The 26,402-nt window shown below is 32.0% G+C and overlaps 2 protein-coding genes across 2 annotated transcripts; both read right to left on the minus strand.

Moving 5' to 3' along the window:
* Positions 1-2,472: 2,472 nt before the first annotated feature.
* On the minus strand, positions 2,473-14,190 carry LOC144839165 (nose resistant to fluoxetine protein 6-like). The gene is made up of 9 exons (XM_078694480.1): positions 14,139-14,190; positions 13,554-13,650; positions 12,779-13,052; positions 5,855-5,934; positions 5,399-5,473; positions 4,467-4,617; positions 3,765-3,951; positions 3,202-3,344; positions 2,473-2,595 (listed from the first exon to the last, which is right to left on the minus strand). The coding sequence occupies exons 1-9, from the start codon at positions 14,188-14,190 to the stop codon at positions 2,473-2,475; spliced, it is 1,182 nt and encodes a 393-aa protein (XP_078550606.1).
* A 1,877-nt stretch (positions 14,191-16,067) lies between these two features.
* On the minus strand, positions 16,068-25,960 carry LOC144839166 (uncharacterized). The gene is made up of 7 exons (XM_078694481.1): positions 25,678-25,960; positions 21,972-22,246; positions 20,200-20,296; positions 18,283-18,452; positions 17,772-17,941; positions 17,087-17,256; positions 16,068-16,499 (listed from the first exon to the last, which is right to left on the minus strand). Exons 1-7 carry the CDS (start codon positions 25,958-25,960, stop codon positions 16,450-16,452), a joined length of 1,215 nt encoding a protein of 404 aa, XP_078550607.1. The 3' UTR covers positions 16,068-16,449.
* Positions 25,961-26,402: the final 442 nt, after the last annotated feature.

Raw genomic sequence — 26,402 nt, forward strand, 5'->3', positions numbered from 1 at the left:
GATTTCCACTGTTTTATATCAAATGACCTTATGATAATTGTTAACCAACGTGATGTTTAGTCATGGTGGGTATCAATGGTAGATTAGATTTAACAAGCAAACAAATCGGCTGATTGGACAAATTGATATGAATTAATGAGCGGTAATAGGTACCGTACGTTTATTTAATATAACCTCAGTAGTTATTTTGACAGAAACAGATACTGTTGGATTTAAAACCTAACATTATAAATGTGCTTTATTACTACAGAATAGTAGAGAGTGACGGTTGTATTTTGGATCTAGAAACCATCAAAAGTGTATTAAGGTGGGGAGTGAGGAAACACCTCCCAATATCCCTGCATGCACACAGTGACAACCTTTGGAATATGAAGAGATGTTTCATTTGTTATTACTTTGCTTTATTGATTATGTGCATTGAATCTTATAAACAACATTGTATTGAATTGAAAATATGACAATGGTCGTGTTTTTAATCTTAGGAACACACATACATTATTTTGTAGTCTTTCCTCCCATTAGGTCCTCTCCCCTCCTCCAAAAAAAAAACCAAACAAATTAATAAAAAAAAAAAAAAAAAAGGGAAAAAAAACACAAAACCAACAAAATAACGACGATATCTATGTTTTATTGGTTCAGTTTAATCATATGCCAAGAAACAGTGTAATTTAATTCAATCTCTTATTTTGGAATTCATAGAAAATACACTTAATTACGTATTAAATTAAGTTATGATTCATATAAAAAAATATTAATAATTTTAATATATATTTATAATTATTTATTTATATCCATTAATAAATTATTTCAATTATTAAATTTAATTTGATTTAATTTTATATATTTGAATGAAATGAAGATTTAAATATTTACTTAATTTATTATAATTTAAATAAAAACAATCGAATTCTATAATCACTTACAACCTAGTATGCTTTATTTATTTTTTTGTTTTATAAAATTGATGACTTTATAAATTATTAGGTTATATGCATGATATGCATATAACCTCTTGATTCTGTCAGGATCTTTATTTATTTATTTATTTATTTATTTATTCTTTCCTTAGCACTATTTTGTCCGTGAATTATCTTGGCATCAGTTTCATCTAGCTAAGTCAATTTTTCAGAGTATATTCCTTATGGCCAGGAATCGATGTGGTCATGTTTTCACGGTGCGCAATCATAAATTACGCGGTCTACGCGCGATTTAATGAAATCACGTTTGTAATCATATCTTCACAAGCATGAATCACTTTTAAACAAAATTTGGTACTCATAAATTTCAGGTCATATTTCATCATATGGCAATATAATTACGTGCGTAGCGCATATAACGCATGCGTACGCGCGCTTAAAAGTTTTAAAATTGTCAAAATTTATTTTCGATGAAATTAGAGTACGTTTCAGGCAATTTTAAGCGTTTAAAAAATTGCCACGAGTGCGCAGAATTTTGCACGCGCACTGCGCGTTAAACGTTATTACGCACTATTTTTTCCCGATTTCTGTTTTACAACCTTTCTTTAATAATATCATCATATTTGATTCACTTTTCAACTCGAAATTGCGTTATACGAGCACGTCAAAAGTGACAGGCTACGCACGTATAAGTTAACAAAATAGTGAAAATATGCTAAATTTTAAAATTAATATATATCGTCAGAATGCTGGGGAACACCTATTTTTTATTTCATTTTCTTGAAGTGTATGTATCATATGTATGATTTATTATCAAATTAAGAGAACAAAAGTTGATTAGGTCATTATTAATTGCATATTGAATTTAAAAAAATTAATTTCGACAATCAAACAAATTTTGACATTTTCTTAGGCCGAAATAACAAACTTAACATTAACTTTCTTTCTTAAGAAGTTCATATATTAAAGTTAAAAGTATATAGTTTGACAGTGCATCATTTTTTTAAATTTTTAAAGATGTCATCATAGTAAAAAATTATAATTCATTGCGGTATGTAATAATCTATCTGCACCAAAGTGGTTACTGCATAGTAAATACACGGGGGAATCTTTCTACATCTTTTAGTCAGTTGTGTATAGCTCGGTGGTCTGTGCTCGTGTCTATGGCTGTCAAGGTACCGAGTTCGAGTCTCACCTTGGTAAACGAAACGATATAAGATTTTTTTTATTATCCGTATTGTTTGTTCAATTTTATTTCTTAGTGTATAGATTATACACATGGTTTATAATGAAATCAAGATAGAAAGTAACTTATGTCTTTATTATGTAACAAATGTGATTTATGACATTATACGCAGAGGGATCTTTGGTCGGATTGCGATACCGGCTATTGTATTTGCCTTAGCAAGATCTTAGCATATATTATAAATAATTAAAGATTCTGAGAAAATCAATCAATCAATATATCTTTTACAAATCAATTATCTTTATTTTAATCAAATGCATATAACCTATAATTCGTCATAGTGACGAATTAAATCTAGTTCTCTTTATTTTACTCTCTGTTGGCTTTCCCAAACATCAGTTTTTCCATACTAGCAAATGGTCCTTCCACAAGTATTGACATTACAAAGGCTGCAGCGTACGATAGCACAATGTTCGAAATGTAGAAAGTCGACTGAAACACAAGCAATACAAAATCAGGAATAAAAACCGGGCATCGTAACATTGATTGAGCATGCGCACACTTATTTGTTGACGCAAAGGCTCGATATTGTCGTGTTGTGACTCGAATATCATGTACAGTAAGGTATAGTATGCAATATGTGTTTATTTTACGAAAATCCAAGTGGGAGAGATATTGAGAAGATTAGTTAGTAGCGAAAAAAAGGGCAACGACAAATTGCTTTTTTAAAAAAATGTTTGTCAGTGTTGAGATATGAATAGGGTGTGGTTCATGAAATCTTTAATCTTCTTTACGGAAAAACGCCTATTACTGAACTATGATTTAGATTCATAACTGTGCCTAATTTTTGTCAACAAATACGGTAAAACATCAATGTTTTTCAGTTTAGGTCTACTATATTATTAAGATGAATCAGAAAATAATAATCAGTGCGTAGTTTCGATAAAGTTCCAAACAATAACTATTTGAAGCCAATTTGCAACTTGTTAATGGCATTTAGGACAATCTGTGTATCATAACGTTCTAAGATAAAAACAAAGGTATACTTTTGTTCTTCAGCTTGAGTCTTAATATTACCTAAACTAGTATTATACTTACAAGATTAGGAATTGTCAAATGCATTTCAGTCTTCCAGGTAAGTATAACGGCATATATAACGATAGGATGAAAGAGGTAAGCACCAAATGAAAGCCGTGCTAGTGGTGACCAAACACCCCACGATAGTAGATTATTTACAAAGCCTCGAATAAAAAATGAGAGTGTAATCAGATTTAGCTACATTGATCTAATATACCAGCACACTTGTCTTAGGCTTATTGAAATATTAGAACAGATTTGCTATGCTTACTCGGACCATGGACCTATAAATTAGATTTATAGGTCCATGCTCGGAAAAGGGCTGAAAGTATTATTTTCTTAGCATAGTAATAAACAAAACGCGTAATTTAAGTGGCAGAACGTTGTGAATTACGATTTGGTTGGACGAAAATCAATTTCTTGTCAGGGAATAATAATAAAACTCCCAAAAGTTATTTTTAAACATTTGGCCTAATTAGGTAAAGTAGGTTAATTTTGATTTTGATACATTTTTTAATATTTAAAATTGAGGTCAAAAATTAAAATATTTGTGGAATAATAATTATATACTTGAAAATTCCTACCTCCATAACCGGTAACACATGCAAAGATCACCCATGCTACTGCTACCGACCAAGCGAATCGTGATAAAGTATTGTAAACAACTGCAGATGCTTGTGGAAGCTGTTCACCCTTGTGCGAATTCCACAGTCCATATACCACAGCAAGGCCGGTGGCAATGGCTGCGCACCAGCCTAGAAGAATAGCTACCTGCAACAAAAAAAAGACTCGACTCGTCATTTATCTTGCAAAGGCAATTTACGGTACTGAACGAAAACATGAATGAATAAGTAACATTGACTCAGCTGGTGCAGTGCAGTGCAGTATTTTCACAATTTCTACAAATCTCATGATTCATCACAAGAACTCCAATGAAAAAAGACATGCCTTAGATAGATAATTTGTTTATAACTGCTCCTAAATGTTTTCAAATGTTGCGAAACAACGCACACGTCTACCAGATACACTTGTATCATTTTCAGCGAAATAAACAGCTTACAGTATCGATTCTGCTGACAGCAGCATACATCCCATATGAACTACTGTAGCGTCGCACTACACTACATACGTTTCCTTTTTTGTTATAATGACGTGTTTCTGCTAGCCCGATTGATTCATTCAATACTAATCAAATAAATGAACTTTCCCTTATTCTAAAGACAAGTTTTCTTCACTGATTTGTTTGGAAATTCTGTATAAAATTTGTGTTGGATAACAAAAAATACCTTTGGAATTCTCAGCTTCTTTTTATCAATTTTGTACAAGATGTAACCAAGAGAAACGCCAACCAAATAAGCTGGAATCCGACAGTAAGGCTTTCCGTAGATTCTGTCGCCATCCAGGTACTCCGACTCATATGTTCGATTGTTGTATTTGCTATGGGAATTAAAAATGTATACTGAATTAGGGCCTCGGTGTATAGTGATGGTTTGCAATCATTCTTGTTTTCATCTGAATTATTATATAAAATTGTTTGTGTTGAATTGGACCTCGATTAAACAATTATGGCGAATGGTTAGGAATCAAACGGCATATACAAAAAAATAAAACAGCATAAAACAGCTTTCTATCTAAAGACTCATTCTGTTCTATGAATCAGAAGTTTGTTCCGTATATTAATTTGGACAAAATAACAAAAATTGTTATGACCAATTATGACAGCAGCTCTGTATACACTATAAAACTAGTTTGGTAGTGATATGACATCATCGTGTCCTTTATGGTCACATCAATTTTTGTTGGACATACAGTTTGATAGTGTAGATAGAGCAGGTTTGAAACAGAACGGCACTAATTTTATTTTAATTTTACAGCAAGTAAGTACGGTTTTCCAGTTCTGCTGTTTGATGAGATATCGTGACATAATGCTTTGCATCTCCGAACTTTCCAACGCCTTTTTTATAGATTAACCTTTTATAGCAATTAGCATTGCTATAAGTATCTTTAATTTTCGGTTATTACATAATTAGTAAATTATCATTAATTTAACATGAGTTGCTTCTCTCTTTTTGTTTAGGCTCCTATGTGCTTTAAATTTCCATAAATGATTTTACGTTATTCTATAACCTAACTGTTGTAATTTATGTTTTAAATTAAATATTGATCTAAAAATACATACGCATCGTCCCAAGAACCATCCGCTGTTAAACCCTAATACTTAGTGATAGAAGCAGTGGCAGCAAATGACAACACACATAAGCTAGATATGGAGGCAAATCCCGCCTTCCAATTCCTGTAAATAGTATATATAAATAGTACAATTACTAAAGATAAATTAAAACATTCAGCTCTCTAATTAGTATGTCCATGTCGTGACGACGGAACTAACATGTACAAAGGTTTCTTTGTATCATCTAACCTCACATTATGTTAGGAAAACTAGGAAAATACTTTCGTCCACGTATGTATAATACTTATCGCTATTTAAAGAGCATTTTTCGGAAGTCATAACTGGTATCATTTGATATAAAATTCAACACTTAATTTATACAATTAGGCTCCGGGACCCCATATTCAAAATACTAAAGCCACGGAGTACTATCCAGAAGTTACAATACCACGAATCAGAAGTTGGGAAAATTATGTCAGACAGAAAATCTATTTGAATACTTACTTCCATAAGAGTAAGAATATCAAAGGACTGATTGCGAAAAACTGTATATCATTAGCAAGGTACCAACTCCATGACAAGCACTAATAACGGTAAATATAAAGTTAGTTAGTTAGTATTATTGTAATCGTTATTCATTTGTAATTGTATTATAGTCATACGTAGATGTTACATTTAAAGAAACATAAGAAAGTTAAAAGTTGTCAAACCATAGTTGAAGTTACGTAATCGCGCTTTATTACAAAGACTATAGCCTTTGCGCATGTGCTGATGAAAAGCGCGCAAGTTTATACGTGGGTTACTTGGTTACGTATGTTTACTGCGTATGTTATATTATTTCACATTTTACTTTTCTCTTTTGATGAACAAACGTATTGCTATATCTATTTGCTAAATATGCTCTGCTGTAGGGAGAACGCTACTACTGTCCACTTGGTAAGTTCATAGTTAAATTGTTGTTAATGTAGTTCCAGATGAGATATTATTTATTCAATAATTAACGGTAATAGTCGTTCAAAAAGAAACATTTGATGCTAGCCCTGGATGCCGAGAGATCCTCTCTTGTTTTCTTTCGTTGCTCAGTGAGAACATCTGCGCGCTCGCGATACTTGTTTACGCGAAGCCCTTTCTCTTTTATGTAACTAAGAGGCCTAGGTCTTCGTCTGGGAATGTGAATCTACAGATAGTTATAATAAAAACAATAAAAAAATTGTTAATTATTTGTAATAATAACAATTTTTTTTTCAACCAAACAAAAAAAAAAAGGAAAGATAATAATAGAATTAGGCCTAGAGTCTAGCTAGCTAAGTAAGTAAAAACATAAGACCGGCTAATAATAATAAACTGCTTGCGCGTTGTTGCTACGCATTGACAAATATCTTTTTTTGATAATTTAAAAGTACAGATCATGCAATTTTTTAGAATAATTTCCAATGAATTATACTATCATTCTTTACTTGGTTCAAGATTATTTAAAAGTCGATTAATAAAATATTGATAATGTCGCATTGATAATTTCGTATTGATTGAACATGGATGGCAAAATATAAGAAATTTGACATCACATTACTACTCTCACAAAACGACGATTAGCTTGAGCGCGCGCATGATGCACCGATTGACAACGCGCATTTGTTACCTGGTTACGTCGTTTGTTTACTCTGCATTTTTATTTTTATTGCTGATGAAACAAACTTATCTTGTTGTTTATGAATCTTTTGCTACTGAATAATGCTCTGTTGCACAAACAATTCCGCAAATGTCCACTTGGTAAGTTAATAATAATTAAATATATTTAATGCAGTACCAGAGCAGATATTAATATAATTGATAAATTAACGGTATTTTTTTAAAAGTCAAATTTGAGGCTAGCTAGGCCCGACATTCTCTCTCTGGCTCTTATCACGGAAGGCGCAGAATCTCAGAGCGGCGCGCTTGATTTTGTTACGCGAAATCCTTGCGCAAATGGTGTTGGATTAGATTAGACTAAGATTAGGAACGTAGCCTAGGCTAAACCTGCTGCTGGTGTTTTTAAACAATAAATAATAGGCCGCCCTAGCCTATTTCAAATTGGTGTGAATTATTATTGTAATAGTTATTCAACCAAAAAACACTAGAGGCCTAGGCCTCTATAGCCTTCCCTATAATAATATCATCACATTTGTTTGTGCGTTGCATAGGCTACGACGAGTCGAGTGACAGATTTTAACAAAACTACTACTAGGCCTATGACTATGTACGTACAGCCGAACCTGCTTTCTTTGCCATTTGTATAAATATTTGTTTATGGTCATATTCGCCTATATTGGCTAGATATTTTCAGATCAAGACTAAACAACACTACTGCCACTGGTAAAATATCTTTATTTTGGATAAATACATATAATTCATAATTGTTTGATTATTGTCCTGATTTTGAGTGAATTGTTAATTTTGTTTTGTTTATTGTATAGTAATTGAAGCTTTTCTTTAATTGTGTTTGAACGTTTAAGATATATTAATACGCATTATCTTTAATTGTCATTGAATATAGTGAAGTTATATAATAGTAATAAAGTATTATTTTTACTGCATTTTCTATTGTTGTTGTAATAAACTAAACTTTGTGTTGCTGTGTATATTTATATTTGTGTGTTTATTGTTACATTTTTCTTTTTCTCTTTAATGTTACTGTTTTAATAATAATCATAATTATCCAAGTGTATTTGTTTTGGTTTAATACAACTAACAAAACTATAATTGTCAATGTTGTGTTTGTTATTTGTTGTATGTTTTCATAATTAAACTTACATAACAGTTTGTATTTGATTTTTTCTTAATTGGTGATAAAGCATTTATTTCAAGTAACTAATGATAAACTGAATCTTACATTTTTAATAAATTATTCTTATAATTAAAACTATTTAAATTAAATTTAAATAGTATTATTGGTCTTATTGATTGAATGAATTGTTTGTTTATTCTGTACAATATTATTAATTAACTAATTTATTATACGTAACCAGCGGATTACTAAACGCTTAAATTGATTAAACTTGATTAAATGATGAGTTATAAATTAATTTTATAGGTGATACCAGTGGCCCCTGCACCTGCCACCAGCGCTACAGATGTACCTGCCACCAGCGCTACAGATGTACCTGCCACCAACACTGCATTTGCCACCAACTTTGCTGCTGCTTTGGCAGCTATTGGTCATGGTTACGACCAAGAGTTGACTTTGGCAACTGCAAGTGAAGCTGAAAAAGGCTTAAAATGTTCTACGATGGATATGCTCAAAAGGTATGAACAAATAATAATAATTAGGCCTAACAATTGCCTCTCAGAATGTTTATAATTTTCTTATGCCTGGTAAGTATTATCAATAACTTTATATTTTCTTTGCATTATAGTCAAGTGCTCTCACGAGCATTGACACAACGAGTACGCTGACTAATCCATACCTAATGAAAGGAGTTGATAACAAGGAGAATAAAAAGAAGAAGAAGAAGCAGCAAGAAAAGGACGAAAAGAAAGAAAAGAAAGAGGTGGATAAGAAGAAAAAGAAAGATGATGAGAAGAAGCAGAAGAAAGAGGTGGAGAAGAAGGAAAAGAATGAGAAGAAGGAAAAGAAAGATGAGAAGAAGAAGGAAAAGAAAGAAAAAAAGAAAGAAGAGAAAGTGCAGAATAACACGGTAATTAATAATTATATTAGTATATGTATTAGGCCCTATTAACATAATTATTACTTATTCATTTATTATAATATCAATTTAATCACAGTTGAAAATAACTTTTTTTTTTCATTTTTTTAAAATAAAGTCTAAAGTGGCAGGCCATATTATTAATGTGATACCAATCGAAAAATTTGATGAGGAGGAGGAGGAAAATGAAGAAGAAGATGAGAAGGGAGGGAAGGAGGAAAAGAACAAAAAAAGAAGAGAGGAAAGCAAAGAAGAAAGACAAGAAAGAAAAGAAAGATGAGGAGATTAGCGAAAAGAAAGAAAAAAAGAAAGAACAAAAAAAACACGGTAATTACTATTAGTACTGTACTACTCTGGCTTTCATCATTAATTTTCTATAGTAATTTAATTACATATGAACATAACCATTGTTTTTATTACTTATTAAAGTCTGAAGCAGCAAACAATATAATTACTGTGACACCAATCCAACGATTTTCTGAGGAGGAGGAAGACGAGGAGGAAATTGAAGAGGAGAAGAATGGAGAGAACAAAAAAGAAGAGAGGAAAGAAAAAAAGAAGAAAGAAAAAGAAAGGAAAAAAGAGAAGAAGGAAAAGAAAGACGAAGAGAAGAAGGAGAAGAAAGAAAAAAAGAAAGGACAAAAGAACACTGTAATTATTACTATTATTAGCACTACTTTGGCTTTTATAATTGGTAATTTAATTACAGATGAACATAACCATTTTGTTTACTTATTAAAGTCCGAATCAGCAGACAATATCATTACCTTAACACCAATCCAAAGATTTGTTGAGGAGGAGGAAGACAAGGAAGAAGAGAAGGTGAAAAAAGGAAAGAACAAAAAAGAAGAGAAGAAAGAAAAAAAGAAGAAAGAAAAAGAAAGGAAAAAAGAGAAGAAGGAAAAGAAAGAGGAGGAGAAGAAGGAAAAGAAAGAAAAAAAAGAAAGAACAGAAGAAGGAAAAGATGGAGAAGAAGATAGAGGAAAAGAGTAGGAAAAAAGAAATGAAGAAGCAGAAGGGGAAGAAAAAAGAGGGAAAAGGTATGATGATAGTATATATATATATATAGTATGATTTTTATAGTGAATAACAATATTAATAGAAATTACATAACTTACAACTAAAATATTTAATTATCAATGCTATTCAGATTCTAAACAAGAGTCGGATGGACAATCATCTACTGCACAACCTGGCCGAGAAGGAGCAGCACGTAATGCATGGGTAGGGAACGAGGAAGTGAAGGAGATTGTATTACAAAAAACTAATTTCTTCAATGCATTAAGAGGAAAACTAGGAATTAAAGACAACAAAACCAACACTATCGAATTTACAGTAAGTATACAATAAAAACAGTTGGTAATATAGAACTTATTGATTTAAAATGATGACTTAATTAATGGTAAAAATAATGTTGCTTATTATTATGTAGTCTTAAAACCTCCTACAACACCTGTAAACCAAAGAGAAACGGTGGGCAACTTCATTCTAGGGGTGGATCTAGCCATCCCTGGAATGTTCTAAGTTTTTAGTTAAGGTGAGAAGTTGTGAAAAATGAATGTTAAATTGTTATGACTTTAATTGGTCAGTAGTATTGATATTATCTTATTTTGAAAGTTTAGAAGTTGGTAACGTTGAACGACTAATTTTAAAAAGTTGTATTTGCTTCTCTTTGCAGGAATGGTTTTTGTGTGGCTTAATGGCGGTTGGTTTGTGGGGGGAGATAAGTGTGTTTATTTTCGATAGGTGAATTTTGAAATTATTCAATGACTCTTTTTTTCAACTTTTGACATATTTGTTGTCTTGTTGTGCGGTTTGCAACATGGTTTATGTTATTTGTTTTGGGGTATGACTGCTGGGTTTGGTGGTGTTTTTATTAACTTACTGAAATAGGGATGTGAAACATTGCAAATTATATGAAGGAAATTACATCTAATTGGAAAGAGTAAAAAAGGTCTTTAATATCATAACATGCCATAGAAGGCATAATGCAGAATTAGGCATATTGGCAATGGTTTTTTAAGGTATTAATGCAGACATGTACAACATCATCCAGTGCATATCATCATCATGTTAGTTAACAACTATAAAATAGAAAAAAAAATACATGTATTTATTGCCAAACTTGAAACAGAAAGAGTTTTAAAACATCAACTAAATTCGAACGAAAATTAACAAATAAAACAATAGCCATCATTGTTTTTCTGCTTAATAACATCTAATCAAATAACATCAATTTATGTCTTATAGACAGTTTGTCCGTTTGCTCTGAACTCTCTTACCCACCGAATTGTTTGCTTTTTCCACACCCCTACTAAGCAATTGTATGTTGATAACTGACCATTAAGCCCATCGGCCTGCTCCATTCATTGAATGTGATTTATGTGAATTTCCAAGCTTCTTGTCTCGGATATTGTCGGAGGGAGATTAATCGATAATTTGTCGAGCTAAAATGAAACCTGCCGTTATATTCATACGAGTTAAACCCACTTTACTTGCCGCCTTATTTATATATTTAAAGCCACACGTCATTGAATAAAATATAATTTTATTTGAAAGTTTCCGTATTTCGTTAGTGTTTTTAGTACCATTATGTATATGAGAATACGCCTACTTAGAGACGTATGACATAGGATAGACCGACATACCGTAGATTGACAGACAGAGACCAGCATAACCGACATAATTTCTAGTAGAATTGAAGTAGGAAACAATAGATTCTGTGACGACAAATGTTATTTGCCATTGCGGAAGAATTTGGACAATGATCTTGCCTGAAATTGAGCTTTTAATTATAAATTAATTACTACAAAAACAAACAAAAAAACTAATTTATAAAACACATGAATAATTGTTATGTGTGAGTTTTAATTAATTTAATTCATGTAATATTTTATTTTTTTTTTTTGCATTAGCTGTTTTCAATATTTTCCCATGTATGTAGGGAATGGTTTATATTGTTATGTCTGAAACTACAAAATAATTGTTTTCAGAAGGGTTAGAAAACTATAGTGTCAAATTCCTAATCAATTTCAATTTTTAATAGTATACGTACGAAGGGCACGGCTACATGTTTGGTGAGTGTTTTTGCAGCAGCTATACCATTTTCGATTACCGCGTGAAAACTCTTTCATGTTTGGATTCAGACCCTCTATAGTTTCTGCCTTAACCTTATTAATAGGAAAAAAAAGAATGCAGCCCGGATCCCAATGCGAAGAAAAATCCGTGCTATTTACGTTTCCAGGGCTCACATACGCACGTTTTTTTCCGTGGCCCTGAGTCAGCTGTACATAGGCTCAACGCTGCTTGGTCAGAGCGAAAAATCCGTACGATTTAAAAGAATAAATGGCTCTCAGATCCATTGCTCCGAATCCGTGTGCCGGATCAAATACGTGCGGTGTGCCTTAGTGTGAACGCTTCCGTTCTTTAACACTAAACCCATTTTCCACGATTTTTTCTCCGGCCACCGGACCGGAATCCGGGCTCAGTGTAAACGTAGCTTAACTCTAGTGAGTGTGGATACAGCAAAAGGCCGATGCACACTAAATATAACACACGAGGCGACACGCGACAAGCGTCAAAGCGAAGAAACAAGATGCACAAGAAGCAACTCAAGCGAATTGACCGTGTTGAAGTTAAAACAAACTGACCCCTACGTCCCATTCGATTAGAACTACACTGACATCGTTTGTCGCGTCAAAATTGTTCAGTACGGTGTGCACCGGCCTTAATGAGAAATTCTTACCTGCTCACCGAGATTTCCTGGAAAGGGTACAAGGTTGTTAATGTACAACAGATTTTTCCACCAGTATTTCTCACAAGCATAGTGCATATATTCAGCAAATCCAATCATTGACAAACCCTTTCCAAAGTACACGAACAGATTTGCGTTTATCGCCATCGCAATCATGTATAAAGGTGTTATTCTCCAATATCGATGGAAATAAAACAAAGCCCAATTCATACGACCGTTGGTTTTATTCAAATGTTTGAAAGTGTGATAGGTAAGAAGAAGACCACTGAAAAAAGAAAACAACATTCCGCGAATTATTGAAAGATGTGAAATATCAATTTTAATTATTATTTTACTATTTTTTACCAAAAAGAGTAGAACAGTGATTTCTATTGTAAAAATGGATAATAAATTACGTCTAACTGTCTTACAGAAAACAGGCTAATCATATTATGTATTGTTTTTCTTCATTAAATAATAATTCTTGATAAACAATTATGTGACTTTTTGAAATGGAAAAATCAACAAACAATTTGTTAAACTACCGGTATTTTTTAAACGCCCAAGGTGTCAGTAATTAATTGGCAGGGGGAATGGGTATTTAAATCTGATGGCGCTAGTAACAATCCGTTATGCTTGAATAAATACTAACTAATGAATGACGTAAAATGCATAAATGTGTGTCCATGACGAGTACAAATTATAGTCCGGACGTGTGCATCATGCTATTGCTACCATGTTGTACATAAAACTGATTGGTTTTATTTCGTTTTTTAAACTAACTTACCTTAGGACAAAAAATGAGTCAACAGAAAATGACGCATTCGTAATTGCTTGAAAGGTAAATGATTGTCCAATCATTCTGTCAATGTACGCATAATCATCTAAAAATGATAAAGTAAATTGCTCATTTACTTACAAAGTACTTAAAATTACAAAATAAAAACAAAAGTTAGATATGAAAACAAAAATGTTCAATTTAATAAACGCTCCATTTCATTTAATGGCGTACTGAAAAATAAGACGATGATTCTGGAGTAAATTTGATTTTTACTTTTATTAAGCTATGTCTATACTATCAAACTAGTTTAATGAAAAAGTGTGATGTGCCCAAATATGGTAGTGATAACCCCAAACATGGTAGTGATATGACATCATCATGTACGCACGCTTACAGTGTGGCCATACAACACAACATAAATTTAATTTGCCAATCAAACACAGAATATAAATAATGTAATGTTTTAGAGTATTTGCAACTTACTGATTTGCATACAAAATGTGGTCATGACATTTATGTTATATATAACATAATAGAATAATGATGGTAGGTCTATAACAAAATAAATAAACAATCTGTTTTTTAACTTACCTATGTGGCCTAATATAAAGAGAAGTGAATATCCAAGAATCACCCACCACATACTTAAGACTCGGATACCGTTTAAGCAATTTAACTGTCCTCCAGAATTATTGACATTTAAAACATTTGTTCCATTTGTTGTTGCAGAGAAACACATCAAAAATTTGGTAACGAACTCTAAAAAAAATAATACAACAAATTGTATATATTTTCAAAGCCTGGACTTACGCTTTGGATTGTACAATTATATCCTTGTCTTTTATATTTGTTTGTATTTGACAGAAATGTTAATAAGTAAAATAAAAGGGCATACTTTCACATGACGTGTTTTAACGTAATGCAGGTTGAACAACTTCCATGACGTAGTGTCATCAACTTTTCGGTCATCTGAAAGCGTTTCTGAATCAGTGCCAATACCAGAAGATGTCTCACTGCTGCGATGCTTGTAGTCGTCGTCAAGCTCAAACCCATCTTTAGATGGTGGTGATGATGCTGTTGGTGATATTGTTTGTGTTGGTGGTGATGATAGTATTCGTGGTATTAATGGTGCTGGCGGTGATAGTATTTGTGGTATCGATGTTACTGGTGGTGATAGTATTTGTGGTGGTAATAGTATTTGTGGTGGTGGTGATAGTGTTTGTGGTGGTGATGATGATTGTGATGATAGTGTTTGTGGTGGTGGTGATATTATTTGTGGTGGTGGTGATGGGGTAGTAATAGTATTTGCTGTGGTGATGGCGGTGATGATGCTTTTGGTGATAGTGTTTGTGTTGGTGATGGTGGTGATAGTATTCGTGGTATTAATAGTGCTGGTGTTGATAGTGTTTGTGGTGGTGATGATGATTGTGATGATAGTGTTTGTTGTGGTGGTGATATTATTTGTGGTGGTGGTGATGGGGTAGTAATAGTATTTGCTATGGTGATGGTGGGGATGATGCTGTTGGTGATAGTGTTTGTGTTGGTGATAGTATTCGTGGTATTAATGGTGCTGGTGTTGATAGTATCTGTGGTGGTTATGTTTGTGATGGTGGTAATAGTATTTGTGGTGGTGATGATGGTTTTGGTGATAATGTTTGTGGTGGTGATGGTGGTCGTTGTGGTGGTGATGATGACATGGATGATGGTGTTTGTGATGGTGATATTGTGGTTTGTAACAATATTTGTGGTGGTGATGGTGGCGGTGATAGTATTTGTGATGGTGGTGGTAATGGTGATGATGTTTGTGGTGATAGTGTTTGTGGTGGTGATGGTGATCTTTGTGGTGGTGATGGTGATCTTTGTGGTGGTGTTGATGATGATGGTGGTTGAGGTAGTGGTGGTTATGGTCGATGTTGTCGTCGTGGTCTTGGTTGTCGTGGTAGTCAGAGTTGTCACCGTGATCGTGATTGTATTGATGGTCATTATCAAATCGTTCATTTCTGTGTCACAGACGACTAATTATGTAACTGTAGAATATATGTTTTATTCTTTTTTAAATTAATAATAATGACAATAATAATAATATAATGGTTTGATATTAATTTGATAAACAATCACCTATCCCTGCATGTTCTGACCTCTTCTCTATCATGTCCGGTGTAGTCACTATTTTGGGGAAGTCGACACAAACAAATAGTCGTGTCACGCACTGTATCGTATTATATTTAAAATGTAAAATATGTTTTTATTTTAAAAAGCCTAAATAATTTAGCAATTCGAATTGTATTGAGACAAGTTATAATACTGTATTATACAGTTATAGATTTTTTAACATTAAATGATAAGCTAGATACAATTATAAACATGAAATCTACATATCTCAGGAAAGATATTTTGCATACTTATAGTATGACAAAATGTTTAGTAGATACATTCATATCCACTGTACAACATTTGTACGTTTCACCTTTATTTTCTGATATATCGTTAACAATGTGAAGTTGTAATGATGAACTTTACAATAGCTCATTTCTAAAATAATAATATTCATCTGCTATTGAGAACATACGACTATCAAAACACTGTTATTTATTTATAACATATTTTTCCATGATTTCACAGTCAGGTAAAATAAAACCTATTTAACCTTGTGGTCCTCTCTTAAATACAAAAACAATGCTTTTTTTTAAAGAAACTGTTAATCAACTTTACTCATTAAAAGTATATTGTTTTTGTTAATAAACACGATAATGCAGTTATATAAACAGTTTTTTATTTCTTCTTAAAAATTGTCAGTGCTAAAAATACAATGTGATAATAGTGCATCAGTAGAAGTCAGCAAACGTTGGTCTCGTACTTCTGTAATTGCATGATGCTGAGAAATTCTAAGAGTAAAATATTTTTAGCCGTACTTGACATGCACAGTCATAATGTAAGCTTCATTTCTCACAGCTGAAAATACAAAAAAAAAATAGATAATTTGATCATGGCTGAACTATATAAAAATATGGAAATAGTTTACCCACCCACATAATTTACACAACCGTCACTTGTATAGTATACTAATAGAGATGATAATCATTTCATTGATATCATTTGTGTTCAAGTGTTATTATCCATAATATTACAGTGATTACAGATTATAAATGAATACTCGATATGGCTATGGAACACGAGAGTAATATGTATTGTACTAGGTAAGGCAGATTCATAAAACAACAGACTAAAACTAATCTACTTCTCGAGACTTTCGACAGTTGCTGTGTTGTTATATTGACGACGTACTCCACCGCAGTCACCGTGCGGCTATACAACTGCAAGAGCAGCTGAGTTGATCTACGAAACAGACGTAAGTTCGTATTGGTTTATTTTCATGAATTTTGGTTTGTAACCTAACACATACACTGAAACCAGATGACGTTATTTTCACATTTGAGAGTAATTAAGTGTCTTGAAATATCCTTGGGAGATGTAAATCCCGGGTGAAACACTGATATTAAGAATTCAATAAATGCCATGATCATCTTTATTTTACTTACAGCCACTATGCCATGTCTCTGCCTCGTTAGAAGAGCTGAATAAGAAGGCTGGGGTGTGAATATTTTGTTCCCATTCACATCCACCCGATGTATCATCAATAACAACTAGCCATCCTTTATCAACTTTGCATCCACCATAATTTTTATTAACAAAGAACACTCGTTTCCCTCTGTAATAATTTAAAATAAATATATAATGTTATCTTTAATGTAATATTCCAGAACTAAATAGTTGTTGTAATTTATTTTTAATTGTAATTCAAGGATTTCACCAACCATTACTGTTTAATTTTTCTTTTAAATGTTCTTACAATAATGAATATTGTTAGTGTAGTATAAGATTTTTATAGACCTACTTGTTATGTTTTATATTTTGTTTATCATGTGCAACAACAGGTTCTCACACTAAAAGCTATATAAGCTATACAGTTGGTAATTATTTTATATAAACATACATATTGTAACATGCTATTAATTTTAGCTTCTATAAATTGAAAAACAAATAAAATGAAATTGAATTAATTAATGTTTACCATTGTTTTGCTTTTAAATCTTCCCAGTGTGAATACAAAATATATAGTAGATCAAGGAAAGAGTGACATTACAATTTCAATATTCCCTGTTAGGCCTAATTCCAAAATGTTTATATTAAATTACGAAAAGAAAAGACAGATTTAATACTTACCTATCACCTGTTATGCTGAAGAAATTCATCTCTAAACCAGGGTTTAAATCATCCCAAGGTGAATCCAGAAGTTGTTCAAGTGAAAACCAAGATGTTTTAGTCGTTGCTCTTCCGTTGAATATCATATGTAGAAGCTCATCATGAAATGTTGAATACAGTGTTAACTTCACCTATACACACATTATTGGCGATTATTAATGAGTATGTACAGTATATTTCTTTAATAGTGACTATAGTATATTATGAAAGTTATACTATGAACACAAGTTGATTAAATAAGAGTTTCAAAAAGAAAATAAAGAAGAAAAATGGACTTATATTCAGTAGAGCTAATACAGAGTTTTAAAAGTAAGTATATGAAAACTGAGAAGGAATAAAAGGATGTTTAAGAGCAAATTAAATGATGGCTCATGTATGTATGCAATAGGACATTATAGTATAATAGTATAGTAGCCTATATCAGTAGCAATGTGTTCAATAGTAGATTATCATATATTATTGCGCTACTTACCTCAATAATGTTTGAACTAGTCCAGTTTCCAAACAGTTTGTTCAATCTGAAGTTTTCTGACGAATCAAATGATTTAGCAGCGTCCGATTCTGATGTTTGAATTCCATTGACAAATGACTCATAAATAGAAACTCCAGTACCCGATATGCCCTTGAATATCAGGTTCCATTCTAAAGGAATTGGCATGAACGAGTAAGTTTCTCTATTATGTATGTTATACCGGTCAAATGCAATACATTTGCATAAATTTACGTAAGAGCAAATTCTGTAAATCGCGCGTAACTTCTATAATTTGCTGTGCTATAGAAAGTTGGTACATATTTTACCCACCCAATTTAACCCTGTTTACTCTTTAGTTAAGTAATTAGTTATTGACCTTTAAAACGAATTTAGGTTAAACTATTTACAAACTGCTTGTCAATATGCTGAAACATACCCTCACAACATCACAATAACAATACATGTTTTTAATAGCTAGAAACCGGTTAAACAGCTCGAGTACAAAATCTAAATGTTGAACATTTATTTTAAAGATGTATGTTCCCCTGAAAAAAAATGGTTTTTTTTAATTTTTGTTGTTGAATATTTTTAATTTCAAATAATAGTTATCCACTTTGAACAAAAATTGAACCGAAAAAAAAAATTAATTAAAAAAATGTAATTTAAAGCTGCTTTTGCCTGCCAGAAATTCATCACATGTATCTCGACAAAAATGTGGTTTCGATTAAACCTTTTTTCCAGCAGTCAATGTTCAGTTGAGTTATGTTGAGTTGCGCTGAGTTTTCAGAATGATGATGATCGACCCCGTACCGGTAATATAATTTACACATTTTTAGGCATCGTTCTTGGTCTCGGTATTTTATTTTTCTCGAGCGTTTCTATGACACTCTTGTGAAGTGGTTCTAAACCGAATGCCGGCAACGAGTAAACTGGCCCGCGTGAAAATTGAAAAAAGTTGTTAATGATGCAACCTAGCCTAAGGCATATGTATATGCCCTTTTCTAATCTAGGCTTAGCAGAAAGATTGTCTTAGGTAAATGTTACTTTGCGCATGCGTAAAATTCTAGAGGGCAGCAAAGTATGTCTTAAAACGAAAAACCCTTGCTTACGCGTGCGCAGTAGCTTTTTTCTTTTAGCGATGGCGGCACTATAATTTTTTAACTCCGAATTTTTTACTCCCAACATTCTGGTTAATATGCTTTTATTATTTTAAATAGAGAAAGAGCAGAAAAGTCGAAAAACATACGAAAATCATTCGCTCAAAACTTAAATCAACAATTATTTATTGACGTTCCGAACGTTCGTGTTGCAGAAATGAAATAAGACGACATTTTTCAACTTAAGATTTAAGACAAAACTAAGCAAATATTTTTGCTTAGATATAATAATAAATCTGACTTAAGCAAAATCAAGGTTTTAAGACAAAGTTAAAGCAATTAACTTAACCAAGAGACAGAAACCAGTTTACGCTTTTATGAATAGACATAAAGGACCTTTCAAACCTGTTCCGGCACAGTTCCGTTCCGGCGATCGAACGCTAATGTCTCGTTTTCACGACGCTCAACGCGTCTATGCGACAGTCGCTATGCGCGTAGCCGTGTAAAAACGAAACATTGACGTTCGATTGGATTTGCCGTCGAAGGATCGGAACCGTGCCGGAACAGGTGTAAAGGGTCTTTCACACATGTTCCGGAACGGTTCCGGTCCGGCGCCGGAAAATCCAATCAAACGTCAATGTTTCGTTTTCACGCGGCTACACGCATATTGATTGGCGCATAGCCGCGTTGAGCGTCGTGAAAACGAAACATTGATGTTCGATTCGCCGGACCGGAACAGGTGTGAAAGAGGGTCACACCTCAGGGTCACCAGGTGTGAAAGACCCTAAAAGACCCTTTAAAAAGTAATTTTTACCATTACCTGTTTTACAATCTCCATTATCACAGAAACACACATGAGTATCCAAACCAGAATGACCATGGTAATACGTTTCGTCTTCACAATGTTCGTAGTATTCCTTTACAACAACAAAATAACGTTATCTTATTATGATGAAAAGAAAAAGCATTACTATACTGTGAAGAGTACAATGTGTCGTAACGGCAAAAAGTAGTTTAATCAAATCAAATCAAATCAAATCAAATAAACATTTATTTCTTTCATATTCATATTTGAGTAAAACATTATAATTTCTGATATTTTATATATAAATATTTTTTTTAGAGATATAATACAGTAAATCATAATGTATAAAAAAAAAAGATGATTCAGTAATATAAAAAATGAAAGAGGCAAAAAAACCCAAAAAAGTATCGATCAATTGGAAACAAAAATCCAATTGAAAACTTGTATGTTGGGAAGCCATGTAAAAAAATTATATACTTATATATATAAATGTAAACATATAAATACACATACACATATAGATCAACAGACACACACACACACACCAACAGAAAAGGAAGCAATTTCGAAAAAGTTTCTAAAGTTAAAAAAATATGACAAAATAGAGAAAACAATTAGTTATAATTTGAAATAAGATATTAAAGAGAAAATTTTGCTAGAAGACGATGATGAAATTTCCGAAGGTAGATTATTGAATAGTTTAGAACCACCTAGCGAATGTTATGTTTCATTTTAGTTAGTTTAGGTTGAGGAAGATGAAGGTCCCGTGATGCTCTTGTGTTATACGAATGGATTTCAGAGTTAGTCAAAAAAATTACAGGTAAAGTTAGAAGGCAGTTTGGAATTAATATGTTCATTTACGAAAATGCATTGTTGGAGTTTATTAATATCGTGCACAGTTAAGAGTTTAAGGTTATAAAAAAGGATATTGGAATGGACAAGACTTAATCAATTAAGCAACAGCAAATATTAAATTTGTATAGATTATTGTACAAATACAAAATGTTTGCAACATCACAATGCTGATAATAAATGCAGATTAATCTGACTGTAGCCATAGTATTCAGTGCGTTAGTATAAGTAATAATAATAACTGTAATTTTTCAAAAAATTAAATATTTTCTCCATTCAACGAATACAAAACAATCATTATTTTTTGTTTTTACAATTTGTCCTATGCCTTCCTTCATAGCGAGAGAAAATGATATAGACTAAATACGAATCTACCATAGTAGGCCTATGTTGTTTTTTCCATATACTGAACTGAACATGTATTTTATTTTTTATTTATTCATTTATTTTCATTTTAGGCAAATTTCCAAGGATAACTACGAGTGAATTCATTCACTATCCTTCTCAAAGGTGGCAATCCCATTCACAAGACAAACACATACACAAGATGCTCTACATAAACAAAGACTTATTGTTAAGTCTTTGGGAGTGGAGTTGTAAATTGTCATGAGAAAAAAACCCTGACATATGACAGGACTTGAACATTAGAAACATTATATCAGCGTTAGGTACTGTAATGTTATAGACCGTGCGATTGAATGCAAATAATGCATAATGCTTATGAGTTAAATAAGAAGAACATTTTATTTATAATAAACCTGATTATTGTCATTTGATATATCAAATGACAATAATCAGGTTTATTATTAATAAAATGTTCTTCCTATTTAACTAATAAGCATGCATTATTTGAATACTATCGTACGGGCTACAAATTAACAAGGCGCTGTTGGTTATAATTTCAAACTGTGAAATTGAATGCTTTATATTCTTACCTTACCAATGAACTCATAATAAACCACATCGTCTACTACCTCGATATTGTTTGTATCTTCGTGTTTAGCGCAATTCAAATAACATACACTGCGCAATGTGTCGTAAGAAACTGACTGGCACAACTGATCCTTCTGGCAGAAAACAATGCATCGGACTACAGGACTCTTGAAACTGTGTATTATGTGGCCGGGTAACGTAACACCAATTTCAGTTTTCTTCATTATGCTGGATCGTTGGTGTTTTCTTTCATTAACTGACCGACGGTCAATAAATTCTAGAATAAAATATATGATAATTAATGCGAGAAACAAATTATAATACAAACGCGATCAAACCAGTAGTAGACTGTTGTGTTAATTATAACGCGCCAAGCTGTCATTTAGTTTTAATAGAGATATCTTAGTTTTAAATAGAGATATCTTAGTTTTAAATAGAGATATCTATATTGATAGAGATATCTCTGCTGCAAAGTATGAAGTGAAGGGTATAGTTGTAAACTTTCATGCATTTAAAATATGCATCATTAAAAGGCAGATCCCGGGGGCAGATCCAAGGATGTGGGCTCATATACCGAGCATTTTGAAGGTTGAAAAATCTAGTAAAAAGAAGTGAAAAGGGACACCCATCGACATCACAAACGGACAAATTATTTACGTGTGTATACCACGCATTCTGAGTGTTGCATTATCTCAAACTAATCTTTTTTTCCCTTTCCGATTTAATAGTAAAATTAATGTACACAATATAGACGGTCCAAAAGGACAATAGTCGGTTTCATTGCAATGGGCATCAATGTGTTCACATTTATTTTATTTTTCTTATTACAAACATCGAGATAATAATTATCATCATCATCTACATCTTCTACTCCTCCCTACTGACTGCACCTGGATTAACACATGGCTTATAAACAATTTTATATTACCGCGGACCAGACAATAGGATTGAAATTTCTAGAAAACTGGAGGCAAGTTTGTTTTACCATAAAACAAGATCGGCATTATCTGCCAAGCTATTTCACGAAAACGTATTCAAAGAGATATCTATATTAATAGAGATATCTCCATTAAAAACTAAGATATCTTAGTTTTTAATAGAGATGTCTTAGTTTTAAATAGAGATATCTCTATTAATAGAGATATCTCTCAAATCAAATATCAAATCAAATATTCTTTATTCGTCAAACATAAAACATTGTGAAATACAACAATATAAGAATACATAATAAAAAGATGAAAAGGATACACATAAAAACTCAAAAGACCTTGATAAGTTGTGTCCCCCTACGTCCCTAACTAGCATAAAAACTAATACTTAAATAATAATAAAAGCTAAATCCTGCAACAAGTATTATTTTATTTTTTTTTTACCAGATCTATAACGGCCATAAAAGTAGAACTGTTTTTTCTGAAACCATATTGTGCCCTATTAAGGATGTTAAACGTTGTGATATAATTATTTACTCTAACTTGAACAATTTTTTAAAGGATTTTTAAAGCGGTAGGCAGAATAGAGATCGGCCTATAATTACTGACGTCACTTTTATTGCCCGATTTAAAAATTGGAACTACTCTAGCTACTTTCATACTATCAGGGACCATGCCTGTCTCAAGAGAGAGGTTAAAGATATGTACAAGAGGAGATTCCACAGCAACAATAATACGTTTTAGAATACGATTACTTAAGTTATCAACACCTTCTGAATTAGAATTTTTGATTTGACTAACTATTTCAATTACCTCTTCTTCCTTCGTAGGATTGAAGAATATGGATTGTTTAAAGTTAGAATTGTTTACATTTGGTATTTTGTTTGCTAATTTATTTCCAATGTTGGAGAAGAAATCATTAAAAGCGTCAGACATACCTTTTGGATCACTGATTTTTCCGAATTCTAATTAAATGAGTTAATTTATATTTTGTACTTTTTATATATTTTTTTTAATAATTGTGTTGGATTTTTAAGATATTGTTTATACAGTTTATTTTTCTTTTTTATTGAATTCAAAATCCCAGTTGTGATCTATGGGTTTTCTTTTTATAACCATTTGGCTTATTACTTTTTGTAGGTATGTTATTATCTATGAGATGGATAGTTGTTTAATAAATAGGTTATATGATCTATTGGTATCTGTGCATAAATATAGTTCACCCCAATCCTCATTTGAAGTAGCAATAAGCAAGTTATTTAATGTTATATCATTAATGATTTTTTGTTTTGTAATTGGAGCTTGTGTGTTAGTATTTAATGATAGATGTGTTGTCATGAAAATGAGTAGATTATCGGTAATTTCTGTTACTATTACTCCACAATGCGAAATGTTATCATCATTTGTAATGATATTATCTAAAATATTAGCAGAAGACGATGTTTTTCTGGTGGGTAAGTTGATTAATGGATTAAAAGATGTTGAGTAAATAATATTTGTGAATTCCTGTGTCGTGTTTTGAATGTCATATTTTAATAAGTCTTGATTAAAATCTCCTAGGATATAACAGTTTTTGTTTTCGCGATTAAGTAAAAGTTCTTCCAGATCATCGTTAAATGAGTTGACGTTTGAATTTGGTGGTCGATACAATATACTTACAATAGTATTTTTGCCATTTGCGTTTATTATTTCTAGAAAAAGTGAATCAATTAAGTTATCATTAAATACAAAATCATCACGTGTTACGGTGTTGATTTGTTCTTTTAAATATAGACAAACTCCACCACCGACTTTACCTTCTCTATTGCATGTGTACATATTGTATCCATTGATATTTAATAAGTCAATTGGCGTGTTCTTATTTATCCATCAAACGCACGACCTATGGTATCTAACAGAATGCAAATTTCGTCAAAGTGTTTTGGAAGACTACGTGATTTCATGTGTAACGTTGTAAAGATACCATTGTTATCAATTTGCGCCTGTAGCTCATTAAGTTGTGTTGGAGTGAAATATTTGCATAAAGCAGCCTCTCCACTTTCAAAGCACTATATGGAATGTGTTGGACTCGATTTATTTTCGTATAGAGTCGTGCTCATGAAGTAGTATTAGAAAAAGAACAAAATACAATCAATTCACCAAAGCTGTTAAGCAAAGAGGCGTTCAACTAAATGACAGAAATAAACAATACCGGCAGGTTAGCAATACAATAATAATAATAAAAATATACAGTAATATAACAAAAAAGCACACACACCATACAGTTAATGCAGTAAACAATTTTTACAATAGGTAAAATTCTGAGTAATTAAAAAAGGAGAAAAAAAAAATCTCACAATTTCACATTCAATGTAATACCTCTATTAACAGAGATATCTCTATTTAAAACTAAGATGTATCTATTAAAAACTAAGATATTTCTATTTAAAACTAAGATATCTTAGGTCTTAATAGAGATATCTCTATTAAAAGAGATATCTCTATTAATAGAGATATCTCTATTAATAGAGATATCTCTATTAATAGAGATATCTCTTTTTAAAACAAAGATATCTTAGTTTTAAATAGAGATATCTTAGTTTTTAATAGAGATATCTTAGTTTTTAATAGAGATATCTTAGTTTTAAAAAGAGATATCTCTATTAATAGAGATATAAACTAAGATATCTTAGTTTAAAACTAAGATATCTTTATTTACGAATAAATGACAGCTTGATGCGCCATAGTTAATGTTATACGTTTTACAAAGTACATACATCAGTGGATAATGCAATATTACCTTCAGATATAGCCATAATTGGATATCTTCTTCCATCTGTAGGTTGTGATACGTTATGAAAGGAACCATTTCTGAGATCTTCTTTAACAATATCGCTGGCATATACTATTTGGACATTCTCATCGTGTTCAGACATCAAAAGTGCCTGATCAAAATAAAAACCAATCACATCACCAGCTTCTACAGGAATCCAGTCGGAACGAAAAAGAGAATGTGTATACATTTTTAGGATTTCATCAACGGCTTGTAGCTTTGTGCGGCCTATCAGTTTATACGTAGGCATATCTGTATCTGCATGCCGCCACACCAGCCCAGTAAAATTCACAGATACAGATGGAATCCACTTCCATGCCTTGATGTACCCAGGACAATTGATAGGATTGTCTAGGTTTATTATGACCACATTTATTGTGTCATCTAATACTGTACCCACTCTGAGTGTATCTTTCTTTGTACAATCAGCTAGCGATTCTGTAAAATGAAAGCATAGTATCTAAAAAGTGTCAAGTCAATATCTAAACATTGCATAGGCCAATAGAAGGCCTATAGGCTACCATAAATGTTATGATAAACACGTGCAGTTCCTTTATAAACTTTCTGTTCCGTATTAATGAAAAAATTAAAATAAAAACAAGGACATGTCCAATGCTAACTGTGTAGTAGTTTAGTTTATTTAATTATGTTATTTTAGTAAATATTCAAATTTGAATAGAAATTATGCAGGC

Source organism: Antedon bifida, chromosome 4 (assembly GCF_963402885.1).
Source record: "Antedon bifida chromosome 4, ecAntBifi1.1, whole genome shotgun sequence".
In the NCBI taxonomy this organism is placed as follows: domain Eukaryota; kingdom Metazoa; phylum Echinodermata; class Crinoidea; order Comatulida; family Antedonidae; genus Antedon; species Antedon bifida.